Consider the following 23,775-nt stretch of genomic DNA (forward strand, 5'->3'; position numbering starts at 1 on the left):
GAACAGCAAAGCGATAGAAGCAGATGGGCATTGAAGACTATGCGGATACAAGATATTTTTATTCTTTTTCCTTTTATGTTTTTTTTTTCTTAAGTCCATTGTTTTTAATTTTTTTTAATCTTTTGGTATATTTTTTTTTGCTGAAAACCGAGTACTATATGATCAGCTCTAAAATAATTTCTCATTTCATTACAGCCTGGTAAGAATACTTGGACTTGGAGCCAGTGCACTCACTGTATTCCCCGAGTCTTGCAAGGAGAAAAAAAAAAAACGGTCACATGACGCTAACAGGCTGCAGGGGGGGGCAGGGGGAGAGACTGCTTTCTTGGCGCACCAAAGTGACCCCACAGGTCTCCACTGCTGCCCCCTCCTGAGCGCTGTCTTCATTGTATAGCCGCCTGATTCCGTCGTAGAATTCATCAACTTCCATTTCTTCCACCTTGCGTTTGGTGGAGGCTTGCTTATATCTAAATGGGGCCAAGTGATGGCAAGAAGCAGCAAGCCCACTGGGGTGCCCACTGCTTCTGGTCGCCATCTCAAGCCCCGTTTCTGGAATGGTGGAGATAGGTGGGTCTTGAATTGCAGGCCTGTCATGAGGAATCAGGCTTTGTTTGAGGGGCTGGTAGATGTACACAGTGTTGGGTGGCAAGGGAACGTCACATGAGGATAAGGAACGTGCCACAAGCTCTCTGCATCGAACAAGCTGGGAGCTGTCAATCTGGCATACTTTCAGCATGTTGATGATGACACTTAGCCAATCAGGACAGCACTTCTCCAGCTCCAGAGCGACAATGGCCAGTGCCAGCATGGAGCCTCTGAACTGAAGCAGCTGGTGAGCAGATAAGCACTGCTGAAGCTGCTCAGTGAGCATAGATACATGCTGGGATGGGCTGACCTTCGGCTGAGTGCACAACAGCTGGGGCCAGCTGGACAGCAACATCGCATGGAATATCTGAAGGAAATCCAGGGGTGTTGCCGTGAGCAGGTCCCAGTTGAGTTTATCCAGAATTATCCTTTCCATTCTAAGTATCTCTGATGGAGAACAACCACAGCCACTGTCTTTTGCTAACTTATGCAATGCTGGAATTCGCTCATCCTCCTCATTAGTCTTCGCACCGAGGAAGAAACAGCTAATAGCAATGCAGTGAAGGTACTTTGGACGGGCCTTTACTATGGCTAAAAACCTGTCCAAAATACTGATGGCAAGTGCAAGCGTCTCTGGATAAAGATGGAATTTGCTGGTAAGAGAAGACATCCATCGAACAACCTCATCACGCTGAACTGGAGAAATATCTGTATCCTGCCTCGTTGGATTTTTGGGCACGTACACTTTCCACACTTGAGCTTCCCTAGAAATTGCCGTTTCCAAAAGGAAAGACAGTCTCTGGCTCTCCAAGGGACCTGATAACTTCATTATAGCCCCTGGATACATGCCACCCCACTGGATACAGCTACCTCCCCTGCAAAGCCAGGGGATTCACTGCCTGACCTGGCGATCATCTGCTCCATTAAAGTGAGGCAAAACAAAACAAAAAATGCTGCAGTTTAAACCTTTCTTATTTTAGTCTTCCATTCTGAAGGATTCTGCTTTTTCTTTAGGATGCAACCAAATTATATAAATCTAAAAAGCGTATTTCTGAAGTCCAACAGTAAAAAAAATAAATACGAAAAAAATCAGAAAGGAATTTACACAGCCTACTACGTCGGAAGGAGGGGGCTAAAAAATATATATATATATATATAGATATATAGATATATATATATATAAATTCTTTAAAATCAGACAATGTGATTTTCTGGATTCTTTTTTCTCATTTTGTCTCTCATAGTTGAGGTATGCCTATGATGGAAATTACAGGCCTCTCTTATCTTTTTAAGTGGGACAACTTGCACAATTGGTGGCTGACTAAATACGTTTTTGCCCCACTGTATATATATATATATATATATATATATATATATATATATACACACACACACACACACACACACACACAGTGGTACCTTGAGATACGAGTGCCCCAACATACGAGTATTTTGAGATACAAGCCGTCCCTAGGTCAATTTTTTGCCTTGAGTTACGAGCCAAAATTCGAGATACGAGCCATCAAAGAGCTTGTTGCCGCACGTTCCGAGGAACTGACAACGGAGGAGTTGATGGAACTACAGACGCAGCAACATACGGAGGTTCTGCAGGAGATTATGGTATCGCAGAGGCGGAGGAGGTTGTCACTTCAGGTGAGATAAAGAAAGTGTTGGCAATGTGGGAAAAAGTTTCGGACTTTATTGAAAAGAAACACCCTGAAAAAGTTGCAACTGGTCGTGCAGCAGCGCTATTTAATGACACTTGCCATTTCAGAAACATTCTAAAGGGGAGGAAGAAACAAAGCTCCCTGGACAGGTTTCTATTGAAACGCCCTGCGAATGAAAGTGACGAAACCGTGGCAAAAAAGAAAAGTTAAGCAAAAGTGAGGTGAAAGAAAAACATAATACAATACGCTAATCGGCTCCGCCAACATCTGTTTATTTCTTTAGATTCTCTTTTATGTATTAGGTTTTATTCTCTTTGTATACAATATTTGTTCATTATAAATATATTTTTCTTATGTTGAAAACATTTAACAAAAAATGTGGGTGGTTTTATTGGGGGCTGGCACAAATTAATCTCATTTCATTTAATTTCAATGGGGAAAAATGATTTGAGATACGAGCATTTTAACTTACAAGCTCGGTCACGGAATGAATTAAACTCGTATCTCAAAGTACCACCGTATATTGTGAGCTGCGGAGCTGATCGCACCCCAAGAGAATACAGACGCCCCTGGGAAAACCACTAAAAAAACACTGACAGACTACCTTCACATTCCCCATTTCCCTTCTGGCCGGCTCTGTCGCGTAATATGCCTCTCGCGCGGTGCTCCGCCTTCTTAAAAAGCCTGTACGGGCTTCTTTCAGTTTGTTAAATTGATTGCTTGCTTGCTTCTTCTCCTCCTCTCTCTCTCTCTCTCTCTCTCAGACATTCTCTGCTCCTGGCGGAACTGTCATCTCTGACTTGTCATGGAGCACGTTTAAACTTTTGAAAAGAGACAAATGTTTGTTTGCAGTGTTTTGAATAAAGTTCCTTTTTTTTCTACAACCTCCTGTGTCTCTGTGCAAATCTGTGACCCAAGTGTGACAATATATACTAGCCGTTCCCTGTGGCTCCACCAGTAGTGAAACAGGACAGTGAGGAGGGCCCCGTCCAGCTCTCTACTCCTGACGTCACTCTTCCCCCCTCCCCTCAGCCCGCAGCCTCTGACTCGGATGAGCGCGAATATATCGCTCCTGCAAGCGAATTATGATTCTTAGGGAAATGAGAGAAGTCGTAAAATCAACGGGAATGTTCAAGCAAATTCTAGAAAAAAACCCCATCTAAATCCATTAAGTAGTTCTCTTGTTGGCTAACTAAGCAGAGTTAAGGTTACACCACGAGGCAGACGTGTGAGTGAGGAGGGCCGTGCCCCCCATGAGTCTCGCTTGAATTCATGCTAATAAATCTAAGATACTTAGCGTGATGACAGAAGTCACAGAATCAACCAGAATGTTCAAGCAAATTATAGAAAAAAAACTCGATCTAATTCTGTGAAGTAGTTCTCTCATTTGCTAGCTAAGTGGACAGGCAGACAGACAGACGTTGGATTTTATATATATATATATATATATATATATATATATATATATATTATATATTTGTTCCATTTTCTCTCATTTGATTATTTCCACCATGGTTGCTTAAGGGATTTAAAGTTGGATCCATAAGTATTTAGACGGTGACATGATTTTAATAATTTCTGTTCTGTGTGCCACTACAATGAATTTGAAATGAAGAAATCAAGATGTGACTGAAGTGTAGACTTACAATGTTTTTGTTAAATGCCTTTAAACTGTATGAGCTGTTTAGAAAAGACAGCCATTTTTATACACATCCCTTTATTTCAAGTGTTTGGACAAGCTAACCAAATCCTAAATATAACATTCGTTGTCCATATTTGGTTGAAAGTCCTTTCCAGTCAATGGCCGCCTGAAGTCTGAACCCCTGGACATCTCCAGTGCTGATGTTCTGCCAGGCCTTTACTGCCCGCTGTCTTCAGGTGCTGTTTGTTTGTTGGACTTTCTGCCTTCAGTTTTGTGTTCAGTGAGTGATCTGCATGTCCAGTTGTGTTGAGGTCAGTTGACTGACTTGGCCATTGATGAATATTCCACTTCTTTGTGTTGTAAAGCCCCTGGTTTGCTGTCCCAGTGTGTTTTATCTCCTTGTCCATCTGTACTGTGAAGTGTTGTCCTGTCAGTTTTGTAGCATTTGGCTGACTCTGAGCAGACAGTATAGCGCCCTCTACACTTCAGAATTCATCCTGCGACTTCTGCCAGCAGGCACATCATCAATAAACACCAGTGAGCGACTTCCATTGGCAGCCACGCATGATCAGGTCATAACACGGCCTCCGCCATGTCTCACAGGTGATGTGGTGCTCATCAGATCGTGAGCCGTTATTCCTGTTCTCCATACTCTTCTCTTTCCATCATTCTGCATATTGATGTTAGTTTCCTTCGTCTGCATATTGATGTTAGTTTCCTTCGAGCAAAGACAATTGTCACAGAACTGGACAGGCTTTTAAAAAATGTTTTCTGTCAAAGTCTGATCTCTCCTTCCTATCTTTAAGGCTCACCAGTGATCTGCACCTTGTGGTAAACCCACTGCCTTTACTGTCATGATGTCTTCTCTTGATTGTAGACTTTGCCAATGACAGGTCTTCCTCCCAGAGAGTGGTCTTGGTTTGGCTAAAAGTTGTGAAGGGGGTCTTCTTCACCAAGGACAGAATTCTGTGACCATCCAGCACAGCCATCTTCTGTGGTTGTCCAGACTTGCTGAGCACACCAATGTGTTCCTTCTCTTTAAGAATCTACCAGATGGTTGACTGGACCACTCGTGGTGTTTCTTCCGTCTCTCTGATGGGTTTTCTTTGTGTCCTCTGCCTAATGATGGCCTCTTTTGACTTGCATGGACAACTCTTTGGACCTCATATTGAGAGTTCGCAGTGACAGTTTCCAAATGCAAATTCAAAACATGGAATCAACTACAGACCTTCTACCTCCTTAATAGAGAATGAAATAATGAGGGACCTGCTGACACCTGGCTATAGAACAGCTGGTCAGTCAAAAGACCAAATACTTTTGAGCCCCTGGAAACTGGCTGTCATTCCTATATGATAAACTCTTTAAATTAAGGATGAAAGTCTACACTTCAATTACATCTTGATTGCTTCATTTCAAATCCATTGTGGTGGCATAAAGAGACAGAATTATGAAAACTATGTCATTGTCCAGTGGGGGTGGAGCATAGTTGCCTATAGGTCACTAACGTTAATGTCCCCTTTGGGTGCTTAATCTTAAAAACGAAAATCCGATTTGCATCACAATAACAGAAAAGCAGTCTGTGCCATCCGTTTAGTACACAAGTACCAATTGTCCAAACACTTATTGACCTGACTGTATGTACAGGTGGAAGCATGCGCTGCACTACTATCTTTTTCTTCTTTCGGCTGCTCCCGTTAGGGGTCGCCACAGCAGATCATCTTCTCCCATATCTTTCTGTCCTCGTCATCTTGCTCTGTTACCCCCATCACCTGCATGTCCTCTCTCACCACATCCATAAACCTTCTCTTAGGCCTTCCTCTTTTCTTCTTCCCTGTCAGCTCTATCCTTATCATCCTTCTCCCAGTATCCCCACCATCTCTCCTCTGCACATGTCCAAACCAGTGCAATCTCGCCTCTCTGACTTTGTCTCCCCACCTGAGCTGACCCTCTAATGTCCTCATTTCTAATCCTGTCCATCCTCGTCTCCCCCAATGCAAATCTTAACATCTTTAACTCTGTCACCTCCAGCTCTGTCTCCTGCTTTGTGGTCAGTGCCACCGTCTCCAGCCCATATAACATAGCTGGTCTCACTACCGTCCTGTAGACCTTCCCTTTCACTCTTGCTGATACCCGTCTGTCACAAATCACTCCTGACACTCTTCTCCACCCACTCCACCCTGCCTACACTCTCTTCTTCACTTCTCTTCCACAATCCCCATTACTCTGTACTGTTGATCCCAAGTATTTAAACTCATCCACCTTCACCAACTCTACTCCTTGCATCCTCACCATTCCACTGACCTCCCTCTCATTCACACACATGTATTCTGTCTTGGTGGTCCTACTGACCTTCATTCCTCTCCTCTCTAGAGCATATCTCCACCTCACCAGGGTCTCCTCAACCTGCTCCCTACTCTCACTACAGATCACAATGTCATCAGCAAACATCACAGTCCACTGGGACTCCTGTCTAATCTCGTCTGTCAACCTGTCCATCACCATTGCAAATAAGAAAGGGCTCAGAGCCGATCCCTGATGTAATCCCACCTCCGTCACTCCTACCGCAGACCTCACCACTGTCACACTTCCCTCGTACATATCCTGTACAACTCTTACATACTTCTCTGCCACTCCCGACTTCCTCATACAATACCACAGCTCCTCTCTCCTCACCCTGCCATATGCTTTCTCCAGGTCCACAAAGACGCAATGCAACTCCTTCTGGCCTTCTCTAAACTTCTCCATCAACATCCTCAGAGCAAACATCTCATCTGTGGTGCTCTTTCTTGGCATGAAACCATCTTGCTGCTCACTAATCATCACCTCACTTCTTAACTGAGCTTCCACTACTCTTTCCCATAACGACATGCTGTGGCTCATCAATTTTATCCCCCTGTAGTTACTACAGTCCTGCACATCCTTCTTATTTTTAAATATCGGCACCAGTACACTTCTTCTCCATTCCTCAGGCATCCTCTCACTTTCCAAGATTCCATTAAACAGTCTGATTAAAAACTCCACTGCTATCTTTCCTGAACACCTCCATGCTTCCACAGGTATGTCATCTGGACCAACGGCCTTTCCATTCTTCATCCTCTTCATCGCTGTCCTTACTAATCCATTGCACTTCCTGATTCACTATCTCCACATCATCCAACCTCTTCTCTCTCTTGTTCTCTTCATTCATTAGCCTCTCAAAGTACTCTTTCCATCTGCTCACCACACTCTCCTCACTTGTTTCCATCTTTATCCTTTATCACCCTAACCTGCTGCACATCTTTCCCAGCTTGGCCCCTCTGTTTAGCCCACCAGTCCTTTTCTCCCTCCTTAGTGTCCAACCTCTCATACAACTCATCATACTTCTTTTCTTTAAGCCTTCACCACCTCTCTCTTCATCTTGCACCTTATCTCCTTGTACTCTTGTCTACTTTCTTCATCTCTCTGACTATCCCACTTCTTCTTCGCCATCCTCTTCCTCTGTATAATCTCTGGTATTTCCTCATTCCACCACCAGGTTTCCTTTTCCTCCTTCCTCTTTCCAGATGTCACGCCAAGCACCCTTCTTGCTGTCACCCTTACTACATCTGCTGTAGTTTCCCAGCTGTCTGGTGACTCTTCACTGCCACCCAGTGCCTGTCTCGCCTCCTCCCTAAACTCAACCTTGCAGTCTTCCTTTTTCAACTTCCACCATTTGATCCTTGGCTCTGCCCTCACTCTCCTCCTCTTCTTGATCTCCAACATCATCCTACAGACCACCATCCTATGCTGCTTAACTACACTTTCCCCTGCCACCACTTTGCAGTCTTCAATCTCCTTCAGATTGACTCTTCTGCATAGGATGTCATCTACCTGTGTGGATCTTCCTCCACTCTTGTACGTCACCCTGTGTTCCTCCCTCTTCTTAAAATACGTATTCACCACAGCCATGTCCATCCTTTTGGCAAAATCCACTATCCTCTGACCTTCTTCATTCCTCTCCTTGACACCATACCTATCCATCACCCCCTTGTCTCCTCTGTTCCCTTCACCAACATGTCCATTGAAATCTGCTCCAATCACCAGTTTCTGTCCCTTGGGTACACTGTTCACCACTTCATCCAACTCACTCCAAAAATCTTCTTTCTCATCCATTGCACACCCAACTTGCGGTGCATATGCACTAACAACATTCATCGTCACACCTCCAATTTCCAGCTTCATAATCATTACTCTGTCTGACACTCTTTTCACCTCCAAAACACTCTTGACATGCTGTTCCTTCAGAATAACTCCTACTCCATATCTCGTCCTATTCACACCATGATAGAACAATTTGAATCCACCTCTGATCCACCTGGCCTTACTCCCCTTCCATTTAGTCTCTTGTAGTCACAACATATCAACCTTCCTTCTCTCCATCATATCTGCTAACTCTCTCCCCTTACCAGTCATACTGCCAACATTCAAAGTTCCTACCCTCAGTTCGCAGAGAGCAAGCGCCCCCCTGCTGGAGACAGGGATGCACAAAGGTCTGAACCAAAAGATAACACATAACAAGTGAACAAAGCAGGAGGGCGAATCTAAAGAGAAGTCGGGGGCCGAAGGAGGTCAAAACCAAAACGAAACCTAGCGCTAGGCAAGCCGGCTTGAAGATAACCTAACTACACTAGAATGAAATATCTGAAGGAAGTTACCCACGGAGGGATAATTCTACATAAAATCCCCATCCTGGAATCTCGGAATTCTAATAACGGGACGGGACAAGAGAGAGCGAGCGGGTTACATGGCAGCCTGCGTAAGCGTAAACGGGAGAATGGAGGCGCGCGGCATTCCAACGATACTTTTACTTCTTTTCTCTCTTCTTCATCACCCACACACTGCCGATGCATTTTCGTATCCCCGACATCCCTGCCCAAGTCCTGCTCCACTTTGTTCCCTCTCGTCTCCCACTCGGTACTCCCACGCACGATGCTCCTGTTACTCACAGTGAGTCCTCCTGCTCCTCGACGCTCTTTATTTTTCTCTTCTTTTGCTCCCTTTTGCCCCTGAATTTGTACACACGCGCCTCGTACTGCAACCAAAGCCGAGCCTTCCGCAAAAGAAATCGTGCAAAGCGAAACAAAACGAGTCATCAACGAGCGACTCGGCGGAAAGAAGGCGTTCCTGCGCGGAACTGCTGGTAAACACTGCCATCTAATGGACGGGGGGGGGAGAGTATGTTTTATAAACCTGTCGGTTTTCATGTTTAAAAATGGCAGCTTCATTCGTGATTTGTTAAAAAGAAAAGCTGATTGAATCCGTAAGAAGTTAAATGCTTTCTTTCTTTCTTGTAATAAAAGTCAAGCAAAATTACTCATTTTATTAGCTAACTAAAAAGATTACAATATGCAAGCTTTCGAGGCAACTCAGCCCCCTTTCTTCAGGCAAGATGTAATCTTCTTTTTTTAATTTTCTACAGGAAACACATGCATCAATCAGCCTCTTCCTTTAATTTCTGGAAAAATCAGTGAGAAGACGACATGCAGAAAATCTTTCTTTTTTGGGAGTAATGATTTAGCAGGAGGTGGGGTTTAAAGGGAATATATTACAAAGTAAATTTAATGTGTTTGAGAAATGTTAAACCTTGGCAGTTGAAATAAATAGTGAAATATTTTAAACAGTTCTTTGGAAAATAGAAAGGTACTACAACATTTAAAGAAGAGACTTTCCATCCATCCATTATCCAACTTGCTATATCCTAACACAGGGTCACGGGGATCTGCTGGAGCCAATCCCAGCCAACACAGGGCAGGAACAAATCCCCGGGCAGGGCACCAGCCCACCGTAGGGCACACACCCACACCAAGCACACACACTAGAGACAATTTAGAATCGCCAATGCACCTAACCTGCATATCTTTGGACTGTGGGAGGAAACCCACACAGACTCGGGGAGAACATGAAAACTCCACACAAACTTCAAGCAAACCTGAGTCTCCTTACTGCGAGGCAGCAGTGCTACCCACTGCGCCACCGTGCCACCCAGAAGAGACTTTTGAAATAATTAAACAAGCATTTAGAGAGTTGAGCACTGCTGGTGATCCTGTACTAGACTTACTACTATGACATGTAAACCAAAACTGCTACATTGATATAAATAATGTATGTACCAATTTCATTGTTGTGTTTTAAAAATCCTTTAAAAGTTCATTTGGAATAATAAAGACGGATATAGGGAATGTAGAATTGATTTTTGGTTGCTGTGTAAACCAAGATAAGGAAATTGAAATTGAATTCTCTATACCAGGGGTGTCGAACTCCGGGCCTGGAGGGCCTCAGTGGCTGCAGGTTTTCATTCTAACCATCTTCTTCACTAGTGACCAGTTTTCAGTGCTAATTAAATCCTTTTAATAGCCCTATCTTTAACCCTTTGCGGTCATTAGGCCAGAAAACTGGCCTTAGTAAAAAGTGCGCTATAGGTCGTCAGGCCACCGCTGGTGGCCCTGCAAGTTTCTGACCGATTTGCACAGTCGCCTGGTCGAGAAAAGTGGCCTGTGTTATTCCTACATGCTTGAAAAAAATAACTGCTGTAATTATTGGCGTTTTTTCAATAATTAATTACGACTAATGTAGCGTGACGTTGAAAATTAAATACGACTGCAAAGGGTTAAGGATTCAGCCCTCTGAATGTATTCCTTTCTTCTTTAAATGACAGCCAGACAGAAATGAGATGTGAAACGAGCTGACAGATGACCATCTAAACTGGGGATTTCAAACTCCAATCAATTTCACTCCAACCAATCTCTTAATGAGAAGCCCATTCCTGCTGTTAATTAAACCCTTGTTGCTGCTCTCATTTTGCCACAGGAGACATTTCCCAAACTGTTGATTTTCCTGTTTTTTCTAAGAACACCGTCAAAATGTTTTGGTGGCCTGAGCAGGTTAACCTTACTGAGACCTTCACCTTTCTTTATTTTCAGATATTGTATGATGGGCACAGGTGAGCTGGTCGTGTGGCAGCTTGTTTTGTGTCTTATTATTGTTTGGCTGCTAATTAGGGAAAAAGAGACAACAAGGGGGTTGGGGGGGGGGGGCGGAGTCAACCTTGAGCTTTACCATTCTGTGTTGTGTGATCTATCTATCTATCTATCTATCTATCTATCTATCTATCTATCTATCTATCTATCTATCTATCTATCTATCTATCTGTCTATCTAGTATATAGTGCCTTTCACATCTATCTATCTATCTAGTATATAGTGCCTTTCACATCTATCTATCTATCTATCTATCTATCTATCTATCTATCTATCTATCTATCTATCTATCTATCTATCTATCTATCTGTCTATCTAGTATATAGTGCCTTTCACATCTATCTATCTATCTAGTATATAGTGCCTTTCACATCTATCTATCTATCTATCTATCTATCTATCTATCTATCTATCTATCTATCTATCTATCTATCTATCTATCTATCTATCTATCTATCTATCAATCTAGTATATAGTGCCTTTCACATCTATCTATCTATCTAGTATATAGTGCCTTTCACATCTATCTATCTATCTATCTATTAATTATATAGTGCCTTTCACATCTATCTATCTATCTATCTATCTATCTATCTATCTATCTATCTATCTATCTATCTATCTATCTATCTATCTATCTGTCTATCTAGTATATAGTGCCTTTCACATCTATCTATCTATCTAGTATATAGTGCCTTTCACATCTATCTATCTATCTATCTATCTATCTATCTATCTATCTATCTATCTATCTATCTATCTATTAATTATATAGTGCCTTTCACATCTATCTATCTATCTATCTATCTATCTATCTATCTATCTATCTATCTATCTATCTATCTATCTATTATATAGTGCTTTTCACATCTATCTATCTATCTATCTATCTATCTATCTATCTATCTATCTATCTATCTATCTAGTATATAGTGCCTTTCACATCTATCTATCTATCTATTAATTATATAGTGCCTTTCACATCTATCTATCTATCTATCTATCTATCTATCTATCTATCTATCTATCTATCTATCTATCTATCTATCTGTCTATCTAGTATATAGTGCCTTTCACATCTATCTATCTATCTAGTATATAGTGCCTTTCACATCTATCTATCTATCTATCTATCTATCTATCTATCTATCTATCTATCTATTATATAGTGCTTTTCACATCTATCTATCTATCTATCTATCTATCTATCTATCTATCTATCTATCTATCTATCTATCTATTATATATTATATAGTGCTTTTCACATCTATCTATCTATCTATCTATCTATCTATCTATCTATCTATCTATCTATCTATCTATCTATCTATCTATCTATCTATCTATCTAGTATATAGTGCCTTTCACATCTATCTATCTATCTATCTATCTATCTATTAATTATATAGTGCCTTTCACATCTATCTATCTATCTATCTATCTATCTATCTATCTATCTATCTATCTATCTATCTATCTATCTATCTATTATTATATAGTGCTTTTCACATCTATCTATCTATCTATCTATCTATCTATCTATCTATCTATCTATCTATCTATCTATCTATCTATCTATCTATTATATATATAGTACCTTTCCTATCTATCTATCTATCTATCTATCTATCTATCTATCTATCTATCTATCTATCTATCTATCTATCTATCTATCTATCTATTATATAGTGCCTTTCACATTTGTCTTTCTATTATATAGTGCCTTTCCATATGATACACAAATACAGTACATATTGGATCAGATACCTGTCCTCATTCCTGAATGTCCATGTTACAGAAGCCACTTTGGACTGTGGCACCTGAGGCTGCACCCGTCGACCAGCTTCAGCCATACTTAGGCCATGGTTGATAAAATGGTCCACAATCATTGCCCTTATTTCATTATACACCCTATGGTATCAAGTCCCTCTTCTCCCTCTTCCCCTCACCCTGACTCTTACTTGTCCTCTGTGTGCTCCTGTCCCCCTTGCCATACTGCACATCCGGATTCCAGGTCCTCTCACAAAGCCTGGTTCTGGTACCTGCATGACAAGTTCTTCCTGCTCCATTGCCAGCTCTACTCACTGGGTGACTCATGAGCATCATACTGTACATGCTGGTGCCATGACGTGCACTTGTGACACGAGATTGAGAGCAGGTGTTTCTATTTGCTTTCAATTGAAGGACAATTTACTAATAAGACTGGCCGTGTGTCATTGGCTTTGCTCTTTTATACATATTTGAAAAAAGTTTAAAGTGAGTTGATTGAAAATAATAATGCAATGCTGGACAGTGTTAAGGTGTTAAGGTGAGTGAGAGATCTGGAGTTCTGACTGACCAAAGTTTAAACTGTTTTGATGACTTGTTAGAGTCAGATGAGAAATGCATCAACACAATTTAGTAGTGAAATGTGTGTAAAAATTTGAGAATTGCATTAAGAGTAACGAGAATGATGTTCCAGATTGGAATTTGGATCTCGCAGATGTTTTGACAGACCTGAACTGAGAGGAGAGAGGTGGGTGGAAACGCCACCTTGAAGGCTAACTCCCCCTTAGTAATGCCCCTTTTTCTCCATCCGACTTTGTTAAGGTATAAGTTACAGGCAGCTGCCGTTTTTTCTTCATGCGACTTTAATTCTTGTGCCCCATTCTTGAGCGGCTAGGCTTTTTTTGCCTGTTGCCTGTATTTTCTTATTTAGTTATTTTTATTTTATTTGAAGTAAACAACATTTCATGCAATCAGGTCAAACTTATACAACAAATTACATTTGTAGGCAAATTAGAAAAAAAAAAGAAGATAAAATCGGGAGTGCTCTCCCCTAGACTTGTATATTCAGACATGGGGTTGGATACTTGAGGAGTCAACTGCAAGACAATGATTATATTTTTATATTATGTACATTAAAGAACCATCAAAATCAAATCAATAATATATAAATTGTTATAATATAACAATTATTATAAAAGTAAAGTTGAATAAATCGGACTCTGCAGACTGCATGAATAAACGGTATACCACTTCCCGTTTTTGGAAATAGCCCAAAATTTGATAGAAATCTACGTTTTGTAATTAATACTTGTTTGTATGCAAAATTTGGTTGACCTAAGTGAAAGCATACCCAAGTTGTCGTGTTTACATGCACACAGGCATAATTCCAAAAAAATGTATTTTCGGACTAAAACGTTGAGATTCATCAAAATCTCGACATTAAATCCTTGAACGATTACAGTACTTTCCCTATACAGTACTTTGTTTACGAGAAAGTAAAGTGAATTTTGTGAATTTCCCCTTGGGATTAATAAAGTATCTATCTATCTATATCTATCTAAAGAAGTACTGTTTAGAAATAATCCTCCCTCCGTCCAGTAGATGGCAGTGTTAATCTTCTTATGGTCTCCTATGAGTCGCTCATTGAGGACTCGTTCTGTTTCTCGTTGTTTGATGTCGCTGGCTGACGGCTCGGAGTGCCATAACGAGATTCAGGAGAGACAAGCGAGTACGAGAACAGAAGAAAAATAAAAATCGAGATTAAGAGCGGTGAAGTGGAGGAGGAGTGTCGGTAAGAAATGAGAATATCGAGCTGGGGAGGGAATATCGGGTGGGATAGGAGATGAAAGTGTCCAGATCGTCGGGGAGGATAAGAAATCAAGGGCAGCGAGCGGGCGAAGAATGCGGAAAGAGTCTGTCAGGTTAATGCTGTTTTGGCGTTGAGCGGCCCCGCGCCCACTTCCACTCCTCCGTTTACGTTCACGCCGGCCGAGTCTCCACTCCGCCGTGTAAGCCCCTCGCTCGTCATTCCGCCCGAGTTTAGCGTTAGGAGGAATACACAGAAGTTTCACAAGTACTTTCTCTCAAACGGCATTTTCAATACAAATAGCGCACCGGAGGAGATGACATGCGGACAGGGCTGGGTTAATGGACGGGCTTAAACCGGGGTTGGATGTGAGAGAGCGGAGGAGCGCATGGCTGTGACGTAAAAAAAAAAAAAGAAATAAATAAGGACACCTTCTAGCGTTTGTGACGTGTTTCCGAGTGTAAATAAATAAATACGTAAAGTGGCGCCTTCATGTCAAAGAGACCAAGAGAGTCTGACTCGGTTGGACTCAAAGTGGCAGCGCCTGAAGCGGCTGGACATGTCTGTAAAAGGCGGATGGAGTGACGGCAGGCAATGTCTTCACTTTAATAACAGCTTTATTGTGCCATTTCGTACAGACCCGCGATGTCATTCCAGACATTCATTTCTTCACACTCGTTCTCGTAACGATCCTTTTATATTGTGACGTACCGTAAGCGATGAGGCTGGGAGACGGGGGGCGGACTGACAGGAGGGGGTTTGGAGAAAAAAGGAAGGAGCAACAGCAGAAGGAAGGAGACGACTTCCGCAGCGCAGCTCCGCGTTTGAGTAGCCCTACTGGACAGCCAGTTAGATTACAGGTTTTTTGTCACGTGGTTTAGTTGACTCGCGTTGGATAACTCCTCCCCCAATCCTAATCCTAAAGCAGGCGCGATCACTAACGAATACAGTAATCCCTCACTTATCGCGGGAGATAGGTTCCAAGGCCGGCCGCGATAACTGATTTTCCGCGAAGTAGGGACACCATATTTATTTAATTATTTAACGTGTATTTGGACGTTTTTAAACCCTCCCTGTATTGTTTACAACCCACCCTTTACACAATTAATAACAGGGGCAATTGCTAAGCAATATGAAATCGGTAGATAAGTTTACACTTACTGTATAGCGAAGTACACGTAGCTATATATGACGTGATGATGGTGATGAATATGCTGCGCAGTAAAAATGATGACGATGAAGGTGATAATCCCCTGAATGCAGTAGCAAGAGCACGTTAATGGTGAATGAGTGAGATGGGACTTCCTGGTTAATGCAGCACTCCGTCGCTGAGCCAATCAGCAGCACACAGGAACTTAACTGCGTGCTCTGATTGGGTAGCTTCTCAGCCATCCGCCAATAGCATCTCTTGTATGAAATCAACTGGGCAAACCAACTGAGGAAGGAAATACCAGAAGTAAAAAGACCCATTCTCCGCAGAAACCTGCGAAGCAGCGAAAAATCCGCGTTATATATTTAGATATGCTTACGTATAAAATCCGCGAAGTCGTGAATCCGCGAAAAGTGAACCGCGAAGTAGCGAGGGATTACTGTACACATAAAGTGACAACCTCCTGAGTGGAGTGGAGTGGAGTTCTAGAGGTCCGCAGCAAAAGGCTATTGGAAGGAAGATCATCATCATCATGTCGTATCATGCCACTGCCGTATCCAGGTAATAGCGGCGTCATTACCATCCTTAAGGTCTTAATCGGTGCATGTAGGGACTCGGGAACATTCATGGAGAATGTGGTCCGTTGTTTGGGTGGGCTCACCACAGGGACATTCATCACTCGTTGTGAGGCCCCATCTAAAAAGGTTGTCTCTTGTTTTGCCCACCTTTGACCTAGCTCGGTTAAGTCCGACCCAGTCTTTCCTAGAGAGGGATGTTCCATTGGGTAGGTGCTCTTGAGGTATAGGAAGAGCGCCATTGGGAGGGCTACAGTCAGTCCCTCGCCACCTCTCGATCCTATGTTTTGTGGACTGCTTTGGATTAAGGGGCTCCACTGTGGCGAAGCTCTGACGAGAAGATACTCAGCGATTTACCTGCTGGTGATGGTAAAGTGGGTGTCTGGAGTCCATCAGTTGCTTGAACCTTTCTACTATTGAACTACTTTCTCGTCGTATGTGAGGAGGTGCGATCCCAGCCAGCCTGTATAAAGCAGGAAGGCACGTTGTTCGCAATGTGCCGGTGATGATTCGCCATGCACTAGTTAGCTCAGGGTCAACCTTGTTGGCATGGGTTTGCCTAGCCCACACTGGTGCCCAATACTCTGCTGTTGAATAACAGAGTGCCATGGCCGTTGATCGCAGGGTCTTAGGGTCTGCTCCCCAGGATGTGTTTGCTAGTAAGTCAAGTCAAAGTCAAAGTGAACTTTAGATAGATAGATAGATAGATAGATAGATAGATAGATAGATAGATAGATAGATAGATACTTTATTAATCCCAAGGGGAAATTCACATATTTATTTAATTTAAATAAATGTAATTACATTTTTTTTAATTAAATTAATTAATTTTAAATAAAATTAAATTTAAAATTTAATGACAACTTTATTGTCATTTCAACCATATACAAGTATACAGATAGACGATATTGCGAAGCTCAGGGTCCTCAGTGTAACAACATGAAGTGCAAATAATAAATTAAAAATAGAATAAAAATTTAAAATTAAAACACAAACAAGACAAGACATTGTACAAAGGCAAGACAAAGAAGTAGCAGCAATATTGACGTGCAGTTAGCAATATGAACATTGATGCAATGTATTGTATTTGCAATGTAGATACATAAATATAGTCAATAGATATGTAATATAATTAATAAATAATAGATATGGATAATACAGAAATTATCCATCCATTATCTACAGGGTCACGGGGGTCTGCTGGAACCAACCCAGCCAACACAGCGCGCAAGGCAGGAAACAAACCCCGGGTAGGGTGCCAGCCCACCGCAGGGCATACACACACACACACACACACACCAAGCACACATTAGGGACAATTTAGGATTGCCAATGCAGCTAACCTGCATGTCTTTGGACTGTGGGAGGAAACCCACGCAGACACAGGGAGAACATGCAAACTCCACGCAGGGTGGACCCAGGAAGTGAACCCGGGTCTCCTAACTGCAAGGCAGCAGCGCTACCCACTGCGCCACCATACCGCCCCTAATAAATAAATAAATAATAGATATAGATAATACAGAAATGATCAGTGTATGATAATAGTTGTTGAAGACGTGTAAACAATGACAGGTCAGAATGTTTCACAGCAGAAGGATATCAAGAACATCAAAATCCTTAAAGGTCAGTATGAGATTTTCAGTTCTTCTCTCCATGCCCACTCGTCTTTACAGGTTAGTGGCTCACATGTATAAAAGTTCTGTTTTCCGAGGTGTTTGAGGCCGTGTGGAAGCAGCCTGGTGTTAAGGAGTCTGACAGCTTGGGGGTAAAAACTCTCCTGCAGCCTGGCAGATCTGGAGCTGATGCTGCAGGATGGGTGGCAGAAGTGTGAAAAGTCCAAAGGGGTGTAAGGGGTCCTGCACAATGCTGACACTGCGTTTGTAAAATATGTCCTGTAGTGAAGGGAGAGGCACCCCAATAATGTTCTCTGCTGTCTTCACTATCCATTGCAGGCGCTTGTGGTCAGATATGTCGCAGTTGCCATACCAGACAGTGATGCAGCTGGTCAGAACACTCTCAATGGTGCCTCTGTAGAACATGGTGAGGATGGAAGGGGGAAGACTCGCTCGCTTCAGCCGCCTCAGGAAGTGTAGTCTCTGCTGAGCTTTCTTGATTAGCGATGAGGTGTTATGTGTCCATGTAAGTTCCTCAGTTATGTTCACACAAGGAACTTTGTACTCCTAACAGTCTTCACATCTAAACCATTGATGCTGAGTGGGTTGTGGGCAGGAGGTGATTTTCTGAAGTCCACGATTATCTCTTTTGTCTTGTTGACATTGAGAGAGAGATTGTTGCCTTCACACCATGCAGACAGCCGTTCCACCTCATCTCAGTATGCTGTTTCATCATCCCTGCTTATCAGTCCCAGCACCGTCGTATCATCCACAAACTTGATAATGCGGTTGGTGTTGTGTGTGGCTGTGCAGTCGTGAGTCCAAGAGCAGTGGACTAAACACGCAGCCCTGCGGCGCTCCAGTGCTCAATGTGATGAAAGCTGGAAGTGCTGCAGCCCATCAGAACTGACTGGGGCCTCTCTGTCAAGAAGTCCAGGATCCAATCGCAGAAGGGTGGTGTTCAGGCCCAATCAGCTTTGGAGGGATGATTGTGTTGAAGGTGGAGCTAAAGTCTATGAATAGCATCCTGATGTACAGTGCATCCAGAAAGTATTCCCAGCACATCACTTTTTCCACATTTTGTTATGTTACAGCCTTATTCCAAAATGGATTAAATTCATTTTTTTCCTCAGAATTCTACACACAACACCCCATAATGACAACGTGAAAAACGTTTACTTGAGGTTTTTGTAAGTTTATTAAAAATAAACAAACGGAGAAAGCACATGTACACAAGTATTCACAGCCTTTGCCATGAAGCTCAAAATTGAGCTCAGGTGCATCCTGTTTCCCCTGATCATCCTTGAGATGTTTCTGCAGCTTCATTGGAGTCCACCTGTGGTAAATTCAGTTGACTGGACATGATTTGGAAAGGCACACACCTGTCTATAGAAGGTCCCACAGTTGACAGTTCATGTCAGAGCACAAACCAAGCATGAAGTCAATAATAGCATGAAGCATGCTGGGACTGACGAGTGAAAAATCTGAACTCTGATATAAGTGGATGGGTCCACACAGGTACTTGTATTTGTCAAATGCAGCTGTGATAAGTTTATTGTCACTCAGTTGGTGAAAGAAATAATACATAATGGAGGAGGTTGGCAGCAATTTACAAAGGGTGTGTGTGTGTGTTGGGGGGGAACGACTTGCAGGAGAAATGACTTTGAGAACAGCTGGTCTGAGTGGCCCGTCTGAGGTAAGTTAGTTATAAAGTGACTCTGTGATGTTTATTTGTCCTCTACAGCACCCTGTCCTGTCCTGTCCTGTTCTGTTCCTTTGAGTGTCTTCAAATTGTGTAATCAGATGGAGCTTACAAAGTGAAGTAGGTTCTGCTTATCTTGGGTTTGGACTTGGCACTTACATTTAATTATTATTTGCTTAGCAGGTGCTTTTATTCAAAGCGGCTTACAAAAGAAGTCAACGTGATCAAGTCTGTTGGGACTGTTTGGGAACGAGTGTTACGGGACGAGGATACAAAATTGATCATCAAAAGTGAAGAACTCAGAAGCACAAGACATGTAAGTTACAATTCCCAGATTACAAAATCTTAACGGCTTATTTCAGCCAGAAATATAGAAATTCACAGAATAGTCTTGAAACAAATCTTAAACACAATACAAGACGGAATGGAGGTGGGCAACTCATTGTACCATCTGGGAGCTACACATGAAAAGAGTCTGGACTGAGAATTGATACCACACAGAGCTGGCATCACCAGAGCGGAGTGGTCAAGAAGGAACGTAGGACCTCAGAAATCTGTCTGTCTATTATATAGTGCCTTTCATGTCTATCTGTCTGTCATATAGTGCCTTTCATCTGTCTATGTGATATGGTGCCTTTCATATCTATCTGTCTGTCTGTCTGTCTATTATATAGTGCCTTTCATATCTATCTATCTATCTATCTATCTATCTATCTATCTATCTATCTATCTATCTATCTATCATATAGTGCGTTTCTCATCTATCTATCTATCATATAGTGCCTTTCCTGTGTGTCTGTCTGTCAGTCATATAGTGCCTTTCATGTCTATCTATCTATCTATCTATCTATCTATCTATCTATCTATCTATCTATCTGTCTGTCATATAGTGCCTTTCATGTCTGTCTGTCAGTCATATAGTGCCTTTCATGTCTATCTATCTATCTATCTATCTATCTATCTATCTATCTATCTATCTGTCTGTCTGTCTGTCTGTCTGTCATATAGTGCCTTTCATGTATGTCTGTCTGTCATATAGTGCCTTTCATGTATGTCTGTTTGTCATATAGTGCCTTGCATGTCTGTCTGTCATATAGTGCCTTTCATGTATGTCTGTCTGTCATATAGTGCCTTGCAGGTCTGTCTGTCATATAGCGCCTTTCCTATCTGTCTGTCTGTCTGTCTGTCTGTCTGTCTGTCTGTCAGTCATATAGTGCCTTTCCTGTCTGTCTGTCATATAGTGCCTTTCCTATCTGTCTGTCTGTCTGTCAGTCAGTCATATAGTGCCTTTCATGTCTGTCTGTCTGTCATATAGTGCCTTTCATGTCTGTCTGTCTGTCAGTCATATAGTGCCTTTCCTGTCTGTCTTTCATATAGTGCCTTTCCTGTATGTCTGTCTGTCAGTCATATAGTGCCTTTCCTGTCTGTCTGTCATATAGTGCCTTTCCTATCTGTCTGTCTGTCTGTCAGTCAGTCATATAGTGCCTTTCATGTCTGTCTGTCTGTCATATAGTGCCTTTCATGTCTGTCTGTCAGTCATATAGTGCCTTTCCTGTCTGTCTTTCATATAGTGCCTTTCCTGTATGTCTGTCTGTCAGTCATATAGTGCCTTTCCTGTCTGTCTATCAGTCATATAGTGCCTTTCATATCTATCTATCTATCTATCTATCTATCTATCTATCTATCTATCTATCTGTCATATAGTGCCTTTCCTGTCTGTCAGTCATATAGTGTCTTTCCTGTCTGTCTTATAGTGCCTTTCATGTCTGTCTGTCAGTCATATAGTGCCTTTCATGTCTGTCTGTCTGTCTGTCAGTCATATAGTGCCTTTCATGTCTGTCTGTCAGTCATATAGTGCCTTTCATGTCTGTCTGTCTGTCATATAGTGCCTTTCCTGTCTGTCTGTCAGTCATATAGTGCCTTTCATATCTATCTATCTATCTATCTATCTGTCAGTCTGTCTGTCGTGTAGTGCCTTTCATGTCTGTCTGTCTGTCTGTCTGTCAGTCATATAGTGCCTTTCCTGTCTGTCTGTCTGTCTATCTATCTAGAACCGGTGCATCTCAATAAATTAGAATATCATCAAAAAGTTAGTTTTCATTGTTTCCCTGTAGCGGCACGTATCAAATTCAAATTATTGAAAAGATTATCAACCTCAGCGGAATCAGGAGGACCCACATATGTAAACTGGACCACTCAGTTAATGATTCAATTATCTTCAATTCAATTTACTTGTTGCCCTAGTGTCCTTTAAGGCTAAAATCATAAGCGGCAGCGTGCAACTTCACTGATAAGGGCTAAGCTGTGGACAGCCTTGAGCGGACAAGCATGGTGCTGCTTGACTGCTTGGATGAAAGGAAAAATACAAGCCTTTAATAATTCTTACATTGCTTAAAGCTAAATAGTTTAATACACTTCTGGTTAGCGGAAATAACCCAAAAGTTGGTAGAAATCTACGATTTGTACCTAATACTTGTAGTCAAAATTTGTTTGACTGATGTGAAAGTGTACTCAGATTATTGTGTTCCCACACACACACAATTCCAAAGGTCTAAAACATTGAGATTCATCAAAATCTCAAAATGGAATTTTTTTTTGAAGGATTCCAATACTTTCCCTATACACTGTATACGAGAAAGTCAGGGACATCTAAAACGTTGAGATTCAAAATCTCGACATTGAAACTTTGGATGATTACAATACTTTCCCAAAATAATATAGATATCAAATAGTACAATTTGAGCAAGTGTGAAGTATTTACCAAGAGACAAACAGCACAGTTACCAGTTATATGTTGCACAAACAGTTAGGAGTAGCCCCATGCAAGTTTATGTAGGATTGTAATCATTTGAGGAAAGAAGCTGCGGAGATGGCATGTAGTTCGGGTCGCCTTAGACCTGCACCTTCTCTGTGATGGCAATTGAATGAGCAGATGGCTGCTGGGGTGGATGGAGTCATTTGTCATCTTTCCTGCTCTCTTTATCGCTGTGCTGATGAACAGATCTTTTAATGTTTGGAGACAACAGCCAATGAATTTCTCAGCTGGACAAATTACCTGCTGCCACCGAGTCTTAGAAAGAGAGGAGGCAGAAGGAAACCCAAGGGTGATGGAGAAGGTCACAATACTCTCAACTGGGGCAAAGTACAAATTGAACAATATCCGCCTTGATATGCCAAGCTTCTTAAGCCGGTGAAGGAAGAACAATCCCTGCTTGGCTTTCCTGATGATGGAGGGGATGTGCTTGTCTCATATTGATGTATTAGTGGTCCCCAGGAATTTAAGGGACTGAACCACAGATGCCATCAGACCATTAATTTGCGAAGGTGGAGTGTTAGTGACTTGTCGGCGGAAGTCAATCCTCAATTCCAATGTCTTAATAGCATTGAGCTCCCAAGTTTTTACAAGAACACCATTCTACAAAATGACCCACCTCTCATCATTATTGGAAATGAGACTCAATACGTTGTGATAAGAGAAGAGCACAAAGACACAGATTAAGAGTTTGGGGAGCTTCCCCCCGTATACTGGCTGAAGGTTCCAGTTGTCCAAATAAAATGAAGCAAAGTAAACATCTGACAATGACAAAATGGGTTCTCAGAGCTTTTATGGAGGTGCATCAGGAAGTACAATTAGCAGGGAGGAAATGAAATCAAAAAGCGGATGTGCGGTTGATTGAAGAAGCCGGAAATGACGTCAGAAGTGGAGTGGGGGGAACTGAAGTCTTCGGGGTGAGACCCGAAGTGAGACAATTAAGAGGAGTCTTCTGTACTGAGCGCTATGGAGGTGGATACGGGAGCGTTGTGCCCGGTAGGAGTGTTTTATTCTTGCGTTTTTCTGCCGATGAAAGGGAATTAGTGCTCCGTTCCAATCCCCTATCTTCCGTTCTTTCCTGCCCTGTCGAGCCCTGTTATGGTGTATAAAATCTGTACATTTTGGTTTAATTTTCCCTTATATTTTGGTCACAATAAAACAACAGATGAACTACAATTAAGACAACTCAAAGCAGGTTTTCTTACACCTCACTTTTAAAACGGCTGTTTCCAACATTGAAAGGAAGACATTCTGATGGCTCAATTATTTTACAGCTTGGGAAAGGATGCTGAGCTGATACCTCAGGCTATTGATTACTTTATGGATGGACATTTGGGACAACAATTGGGTTTATGGCCTGGGAAAGGGAAACTGAGGGCAATATCAAAGAACTTTATTATCTGGGAAAGAGTTTGAGCAAAATTCATCAATCACATTGACAGCCAGCCAATCAGGTGCAT

The 23,775-nt window shown here is 42.0% G+C and overlaps 4 protein-coding genes across 8 annotated transcripts in view; 1 reads left to right on the top strand and 3 right to left on the bottom strand.

The window, feature by feature from the left end:
* LOC114641671 (zinc finger protein 420-like) overlaps positions 1-9,017 on the bottom strand; it is a 66,357-nt gene extending 57,340 nt beyond the window's left edge. The window contains exon 1 of the mRNA XM_028790691.2: positions 8,859-9,017. The gene's annotated coding sequence lies outside the window, so the exon portion shown is untranslated. The remainder of the gene's footprint in view (positions 1-8,858) is intronic.
* The window catches only part of LOC114641660 (gastrula zinc finger protein XlCGF26.1-like), a 180,039-nt gene that overhangs the window by 104,477 nt on the left and 51,787 nt on the right, over positions 1-23,775 (bottom strand). The gene's annotated exons all lie outside the window — the stretch shown is intronic.
* Positions 226-1,686, bottom strand: LOC114641702 (cyclin-I-like). Its single transcript, XM_028790730.2, has one exon. It carries the CDS (start codon positions 1,430-1,432, stop codon positions 275-277), a length of 1,158 nt encoding a protein of 385 aa, XP_028646563.1. The 5' UTR covers positions 1,433-1,686; the 3' UTR covers positions 226-274.
* The window catches only part of LOC114641676 (zinc finger protein 501-like), a 202,253-nt gene continuing 192,799 nt past the window's right edge, over positions 14,322-23,775 (top strand). For 3 of the 5 annotated variants that reach the window (XM_051927443.1, XM_028790695.2, XM_051927442.1), the window contains exons 1-2: positions 14,322-14,448; positions 19,684-19,819. The gene's annotated coding sequence lies outside the window, so the exon portion shown is untranslated. The remainder of the gene's footprint in view (positions 14,449-19,683; positions 19,820-23,775) is intronic. The other 2 variants (XM_028790696.2, XM_028790698.2) reach the window with 2 other exon arrangements.

Source organism: Erpetoichthys calabaricus, chromosome 5, assembly GCF_900747795.2.
Source record: "Erpetoichthys calabaricus chromosome 5, fErpCal1.3, whole genome shotgun sequence".
Classification (NCBI taxonomy): Eukaryota; Metazoa; Chordata; class Cladistia; order Polypteriformes; family Polypteridae; genus Erpetoichthys; species Erpetoichthys calabaricus.